General features: G+C 40.6%; 1 protein-coding gene across 6 annotated transcripts in view; it reads left to right on the forward strand.

The window, feature by feature from the left end:
* ZFHX3 (zinc finger homeobox 3) overlaps positions 1-4,509 on the forward strand; it is a 124,100-nt gene extending 119,591 nt beyond the window's left edge. For all 6 annotated transcript variants that reach the window (XM_077288535.1, XM_077288537.1, XM_077288532.1 and 3 more), the window contains exon 10: positions 1,518-4,509. In XM_077288535.1, the coding sequence (XP_077144650.1) occupies positions 1,518-3,031 (1,514 nt within the window). In that variant the 3' untranslated portion in view covers positions 3,032-4,509. The remainder of the gene's footprint in view (positions 1-1,517) is intronic.
* The last annotated feature ends 3,993 nt before the right edge of the window (positions 4,510-8,502 follow it).

Raw genomic sequence — 8,502 nt, forward strand, 5'->3', positions numbered from 1 at the left:
AGAGAATCCCCTTCCCCCCCAAAAAAAAAACATACATGTCTTAGGCATGGACAGTTTTAGAATATTATCAGAATATATTTTGTAAAAGCAAAATCGATATCCTCTTAAAATGTTGGAGATTAGTTCTCCATAAAAAAGTAAATGATCTCATACCAAGCAAACAAGATGAAGAGTTGTAGACTACTGTTTCGGGTTTTGTTTCTATTTGTCGGTACCAAGTAGTTTACCTGTTGACTGAGATGATAGACTTAGATTGGCCATACACTTCAGATGGCTACCGGCCGAACAATGCTTTGGCCGATTGTTCTGTGACACACGAGCGCTCGCTCGGCCATGAAAAAGTCGCCACGTGACCTTGCTGGAAAAAAAATGTGATCAACAGTCCGAAATCATCTGTCAATAGACCTCTCTCCCGACCATCAGTCTACCAGCGCCAGATACAGACTATCTTGCTCAACCATGAGAACAATGGTAAAACAATGCGATCGGCAGTACGACGGGTTTGATCGACTACTTTCCTGACCATCAGTTGACCGGTGCCGCCATACATGTTAGACTGTCGGCCAAAACTGTTGATATCGGGTTCAGCTGACTAGTCTAAGAGGGACGAGAGGAAGGGAAACTTATATTATCCACACTAGATACCCATCGGCAGCAATGTGAATAGACATATTTAGTCAAGTGCAAACATTTGTATGCAGCCTGTAAAAGTGGAGACATAAGTTTTGCTTGCTTTGAAGAAATGTTTTGGTTCATTGCGGCTTGTTTGATAAAAATGGTTACTAATTAATGATTTATGTTTGGCATTTTTATTTTTACTTGATGCGATGCTTCTGAAAGGTTTGTCCCATCAAGTATAATATTGATGAGTAGATTATTACATTCATGGCCGGAGCAGTCAGTAGCCAAAACCTTTATACCCGTATTCTGCTTGCTGATGGCATTGTGCCTAATTAGACAGCACTCCGACGATGTTTCACATTATCATTCTGAGTCACTGTATTGTCGTTGACTAGATGGAAGGCTACGTCAATCGTCAAGCTTTTAATGTTTTAGGTATCTTTAGATTTGTTCATTCTTTAGTAGTATTGGAACAATCCTACGTAATGAGACTTATTGTGAAAAGACTTAGTTGCCATATAGTAAGAAGCCGTTCAAGAATACATAGACCAAATCCATGACATCTGCACCATTTATCGACTCCGTTGAATTCAATGGCTTTGTAGGTAGATGTTCATATTTCTAGTATCTTTTCATATGCTCTCCATATGCCGACCGCATCTCCAACTCTTAGGTGTCCTTGGGGTAGGCCCAAGGCAAGCCAGATTACGCCATTGTAAAAAATGACTACATGTGGTTATTGGCCATATGCTATTAATAATAAAAACAGATTATGATTACAAAGCATAGATTATTTATCCTCGAAGCTAAAAGTTTGCAGACGTAATAATAATCAACATTCTTCTTCTAAACAATTCGTTCAAGTAATCCTTTCTTTTTCTGTGATTTGTTTACAGCTTTAAGTTCTCCAAAATCCAATGTGATGGGTGTATCCAACACTACAGTTCCTTCACCTGGACTCCCCACTTCTGGGCAACCAAATAAACAACACCCTCCCAAATCATTAAGTCCCAACATCCCTTCACAGACTCTTCCCGTCCCTGTTCCCCAAACGCAAGAGTTACAGAAAGAAAAAGACAGTGAGAAGGTGAAAGAGAAGGAAAGGGTGAAAGGCAAAGGGGATCCTGTGCTTAAAAAAGAGAAGGTGGACACTCCAGCATCCACTTCCAGCTCCATGCCTGGTATGGAGTACGTGGTCGATCCATCCCAGCTGCAGGCTTTGCAAGCAGCCTTGACATCAGATCCATCTGCCTTGCTCGCTAGTCAGTTCCTTCCTTACTTTGTTCCTGGCTTCTCTCCGTACTATAGCGCACAGATTCCAGGGACTCTGCCGGGCGGTTACCTACAGCCGATGTATGGGATGGAAGGACTGTTCCCTTACAACCCAGCAATCTCCCAAGCTTTGATGGGGCTTTCGCCAAGTTCTTTGCTCCAACAATATCAGCAGTACCAGCAAAGCTTACAAGAAGCCCTCCAGCAACAGCAGCGCCAACTCCAAATGCAGCAGCAAAAACAGCAGCAGCAACATCACCATCATCAAAGATTGCAGCAGCAACAGCCCAAAGCAAGCCAAACCCCAACACCTTCTATTGTTTCTCCCTCTAACAAAGGTCCTGCCAAAGTCTCTCCAAAGATGGAAGAAAAGAACTCTGCAGCCTTTGAGGTATCGCACTCCAAAAAGCCCCCAGAACATCAAGAAGTGGAAAACCAAGGTGCTGACTGTCTCTTGGACCCACTTATAGTCCCAAAGGTGCAGTACAAGTTGGTCTGCCGGAAGTGTGAGCTGAGCTTCAGCAGCGAGGAGGCGGCTATTAGCCACGTGAAGTCCCTCTGCTACTTTGGCCAATCTGTGGTGAACCTGCAAGAGTTTGTGACGTGCGTCCCCACTGGTGACAGTAGCGGCTCCTACCGCTGCTTAGGCTGTGAGGCCACTCTGTGTGGGGGCGACTCTCTGCGACAACATCTGGAGTCACCCTTGCACAAACACAGAACAATCAAAAGAACAGCAAGAAATGCCAAAGAGCACCCTAGTTTATTACCTCACTCTGCCTGCTTCCCCAATCCTGACACCGCATCTACCTCTCAGTCTGCTGCTGACTCCAAAGCCAGCCTCTCACCCTCTTCCCCTTCTGCTTCTCCCCACGCCTCCACAAAGACTTGGTCTCACAGTACTCCCAGAAAACCTCCTCCTCTCCCCACATTCTCCTCATCCTCAACAGTTACCTCAAGTCCGTGCAGCACCTCAGGGGTTGCGACCTCCTTTCCAACAGACTGTTTCTCTGAGGAATCTGATTCGGACCTCAGCCAAAAGTCTGACAGGGTGGGAAGTCCTGTAAGCGCTCCTGAGAACCCCAGCTGTCACGAGGACGGCTCTCGAACTGCTGTGGGAGTGGGTTCTTTACGACTGTAGACTTCGGTGTTGGACGATGATATAATAATAATAAATATGAATTTTAAATAATAATAATAAAAAAAAAAAGATAAATAACAAACCAGTTTCACAAACAAAATACTGCAAATTCCAAAGCTTTTAACCAAAAAAAAAAAAAGAGGAACCCCTCCCTTCCCCAGTATGGATTTTTTCATTCCTGCACCTGACCCACTGCCCTGTTTTCTCCCCTCTACCTAGTGTCACATTGGGCCGTTACACAGGGAACTGGGCCTGAATCCCATTTATTTTACATTTTCTTTGTCCCTTTTTGTGGAGATCGGCAGCCCTTCTGCTCATCTAGAAGAAGAAACCAATGGAATTGTGTTATTCTCAGGTCAAATGTTCATGCCGTGTTCTGACTCTGGTCTTGGAATTTTATATATACATATATATATGGATAGGGATAGATATATATGTGTATATATATATGTATTTATTTTATTTCTTTCTTTTTTTTTTTTCTTTCTTTCAGTAACTGATTTTTTTCTTTTTTAAGTAATTGCTAACTTAACCGGGCAGAAAAAAAAACCTAAAAAAAATAATTCAGGACTGGGTTTGAAAAAAAAAAGAAAAAAAAGACTCCTCCCATGGGACGAGAATTGTTGGGTGGCGTTCATGCTTTATTATTTCCGCATCCGGGAACCACAGCTGAAAAAAAAAATATATATACTTTAAAGAATAATGAACGGAATTTCTGTATTTCTTGTAGATGAGGCCATTAATTCAAGACAGTTTTCAGACATGGATAAGATCCTTTTGTGTAATTATTATTATTATTATTTTTTTTTTTTTGTGTCCAAATGCGTTTCTCATTTCGACATATGTTGCGGGTGACGGAACGCCGCCCCACATTGTAAACCAACCTGTTAGCTCTCTAACCAAAAGACAACTTTTCCCCTTTAACCCTTTTTTTTTTATTTTATCGTTACTGTTACATTTTTAATATGTTTTTAAGATCACGTGGCTCTTACCAGCAGGGATTGTTCACTGCTTAAAAAAATGAAAATTTTATTTAGAATTTTTCTCCCAGTGGGACACACAAGCTCTTGAAAGCCTGCATTAGCAGTGCTGTATATAGCGTGTTACAGGCGCTGCCCTTGCCCCGGACGAGCTTACTTTGCAACGTAGTCCGACGTCAGGATTTGGGGGAAAGGGTTTGCTGGTAAAGGTGTAATATTCCCTGTTGTTTGGTGTTTGTAATCTGCACACTTTTCCCAATTCCCCAGTGTTACCTGTTTACTCTGTTTCATGGCAATAGACAGAGGTCTGTTCTGTTTTAAAGAAAAAAAAAAAAGTGGAAAAAAAAAAGTTAACCATTTGTATGTGTATGTATACATGCGTGTGTGTATATGTATGCATAGATACATTGTCACACACAGACGTGTGCACACACATTATCTTTTTTTTTTTTTTTGAATGAAAACTGATGCTTTAAATAAAATCCAAAGAGAAGCCTCCCTTGTGTGTTGGCCCGGAAGGCTTTGTTTGACTTTTTTCCAAGTTTTCGTCAATGTTAAAAATGTATGTATTAGAGGTTTATGTTCGCATGTGGTATGGAAATCCAAAGAACTGAAGAAGTAAGCTCCATATACTACAGATCATATAACGAAGGGCGCCGTAGATGGAAAACCTGATAATACTCAATATTCAAAGGGAATGTGTCATCGGAAAATCACCTCTTGTTTAAGTCACATTTTTATGCTAAACATATTTATTCAGTAATTTATTTTATTTATATAATATATAGTTAAAACGAAATCTTGTCGTTTTCACTCTGGCCAGAAAGCCATATAGTAAAATGATATAGCCTGATCTGAATAAATCACTTCTCAGCCGTCTCATTATCATCACAGACATGATTATAATGAAATGTATCATCTCTAGATACAGTAGATAATGCCAATGCAATAGATGTCACAGCTCACCTCTTCTGTCTTGTACTAATATATGACTAATAACACCTCTATATACAGTAGATAACACAGGATCCACCATTCACAATAGGTGATGTCACAGCTCACCTCCCCCTCCTGTACAATGACTAATAACACCTCTATATACAGTAGATAACACAGGATCCACCATTCACAATAGGTGATGTCACAGCTCACCTCCTCCTCCTGTACAATGACTGATAACACCTCTATATACAGTAGATAACACAGGATCCACCATTCACAATAGGTGATGTCACAGCTCACCTCCTCCTGTACAATGACTGATAACACTTCTATATACAGTAGATGACACAGGATCCACCATTCATAGTAGGTGATGTCACAGATCACCTCCTCCTGTACAATGACTGATAACCCCTCTATATACAGTAGATAACGCCAATGCAATGGATGTCACAGCTCACCTCTTCTGTCTTGTACTAATAAATGACTAATAACACCTCTATATACAGTAGATAACACAGGATCCACCATTCACAGTAGGTGATGTCACAGCTCACCTCCTCTTGTACAATGACTGATAACACCTCTATATACAGTAGCGGCTCAAACAAGATGGCTGCACCCATAATCTTACGCAGCAACTAAATAAATCTAGTCCGAAAATAAATAAATCATATTTATCAATATCTGTTTGCAATTAGTAAAGAAAAGAAAATCTAGATGACACAATCCCTTTATAGGTCTGGTTCCTACTTATGCATATGAAATTAGTGTTTAGTGATAAAACGTAGTTACCGACCGATAAAGCTCTGCCGTAAAATAGGCTTTCCATGGTTTGCTCTGGTGTTGCTTGTTTCAAGGAAAAGAAAATCAAAGTTTGAGCAATAAAAGAAGATGGATTCTGCATACATCACAGCTGCTAACAGGGCATTAAATGAACTTGGCCGCTCAGTCATTGACTTGAATAGTATGGATTTTAGAATCCAGCAAGAGTTCTGGAAAGGTAAGAAAATGTAGCTCGCTAGATAGAATTAGTTTCTTCTTGTGAACATTTTTTTTTCCAAAACCTTCTTTCTTCACCTGAAAAATTGGTGCATTCAGCTTTTTCCCAAAATTTTTCATGGAGTTTTTTTGCAGAGTATTTTTGGCATCGGATTACATGTATGCTTTGTTTGCGCCGTGGCATTTTTTTTCAGCTCCTTTTCACTTTCTAATTACTTTTCTATGGGTATAAAAATGCTGAAAGAATTGACGTGCTGCAGATTAAAAAAAAAAAAAAAAAAAAGCATCAGTTTTACAATTCAGCGTGTGCATGAGATTTCTGAAATCACATAGCTTTTGCCGGTACTGTAAAAAGCAGCTTTTAATTTGTATTAAAAAACAAAAACAAAGCAAAAATAAAAATGCATTACAAATAGTGATGAGTGAATATACTCGTTATTCGTGATTTCTCGAGCACGCTCGGGGGTCCTCCGAGTATTTTTTAGTGCTCGGAGATTTAGTTTTTCTTGCCGCAGCTGAATGATTTACATCTCTTAGCCAGCTTGATTACATGCGGGGATTCCCTAGCAACCAGGCAACCCCCACATGTACTTATGCTGGCTAAAGATGTAAATCATTCAGCTGCGGCAAGAAAAACTTAATCTCCGAGCACTAAAAAAATACTCAGAGGACCCCCGAGCGTGCCCGAGAAATCTCGAGTAACGAGTATATTCGCTCATCACTAATTATAAATCCATACTGAAGACGTCTTTCGGGGCTTCATTGAAGAACTCTACAGTTTGCCTCGCAACGTCTGGAACTGGTCTTACAATCAAGAACTCCAAGGTCAAAGGTAGTTAAAAAGATTAGGTTCAGTGTCGATCAAATGCTGTGCACACAAAAAAAATCTCCGATCTATGCTCCCAACGTGTCCATAGGGCTCCATGGAGAAGGTCAAAGATCTTTCAAAAATATGCTTCCAGTCTGAATAGGACCTTCACTGTTTGGTCACCGGTTATATAGCACTTTATCACAACTGTTAATAAGAGCAAATAAATTGGAGGACCCTGGTCCAGTGGCCATGTCCGTATCCCCTTAGCCTTACAAATCTCTTGTAGTCATCTCCAGCTAGTCTCGTCACTGTTTTGGCGTGACACACAAACCACATCGCGCCCGCCTTGCTAATCAAAAGAGTGATGACGGAATGCCAGCATTGTGAAGGTAGTTCTCAGGGCTCCCATCCTTCATCCACGGACTACTGACGTGGTCGCTATTCCAGGGACCCACAAAACGACTATTAATAAACACGTTGCTGCCAATCTAACAAAGTAAAACCTATGAATGATATGCACACACAAATACAACATTGCAGATTAAACGGTAGACTGGAAAGCGAAACTGCGTCAAATATATCACAATGGCTCATGTTGGATAATAAATTGGAGGCATCTTTGGTGCTTTTGTCTATCTTCACATCACACTTCTGGCAATTTTGCATTAATTCATGCATTTTAGGCCATGCTTCTTAGCCCAGTAGTACATGCCTATAGAGGAAATAGTTGGGATATACAGCTGTGTGTAAAAGTGTTTGCCCCCTTACTGATTTCCTATTCTTTTGCATGTTTGTCACACTCAAATCACCAAACAAATGTAAATATTACAAAGACAACAAAAGTAAGGACAAAATGCAGTTTTAAATGAATGTATTTATTATAAAAGGAAAAAGAAATCCAAACCTAAAGGGTGCTGAATGAAAAAGTGATTGCCCCCTAAACTTAATAACTGGTTGGACCATGGTTCGCAGCAATAACTACAATCAAGCGTTTGCAATAACTGGCAGTGAGTCTTTTACAATGGTCTGGAGGCAGTTTGGCCACTTATCTTTGCAGAATTTTTGTAATTCAGCCACATTGGAAGGGTCCGAGCATGAACCGCCTTTTTAAGGTCATCTCAATCAGATTAAGGTCAGGACTTTGACTAGGCCACTCCAAAGTCTTAATTTAGTTTTTCTTAAGCCATTCAGAGATGGACTTGCTGGTGTGTTTAGGATCTTTGTCCTGCTGCATAATCCAAGTCCGCTTCAGATTGAGGTCACATACACATGGCTGGACATTCTCCTTCAGGATTTTTTGGTAGACAGCAGAATTTATGGTTCCATTTACCACCGCAAGTCTTCCAGGTCCTAAAGCAGCAGCAAAACAGCCCCAGACCATCACACCACTGTAGTTATCATCAGATACTTTAGGTTGGAGAATAAATTATTGGTCAAGTACCAATTAATGTGCATTTTTTGTAATTAAAGTGGCTGTATGTTATCTCTATGAATGTGACAGGCGCATGACTTCTAGGTGATTATTTTGTTGACACAGAACCTAACGGGTAGAGATCATGCAAACTATTTTTCACAGTAGACTTTGAGTTGGTTATGCTAAGTAGACAGCAGTCAGCCACACTCAGGAGAGAGAAGCCACTTTCAGACCATTTTGGAAGCAGCTTATCTTCCACTGGAACAAGTGATCCAACGTGACCTGGTCATAGGGTTCAGATGAGTGATCCAACGTGACCTGG

This window comes from Ranitomeya variabilis, chromosome 2 (assembly GCF_051348905.1).
Source record: "Ranitomeya variabilis isolate aRanVar5 chromosome 2, aRanVar5.hap1, whole genome shotgun sequence".
Classification (NCBI taxonomy): domain Eukaryota; kingdom Metazoa; phylum Chordata; class Amphibia; order Anura; family Dendrobatidae; genus Ranitomeya; species Ranitomeya variabilis.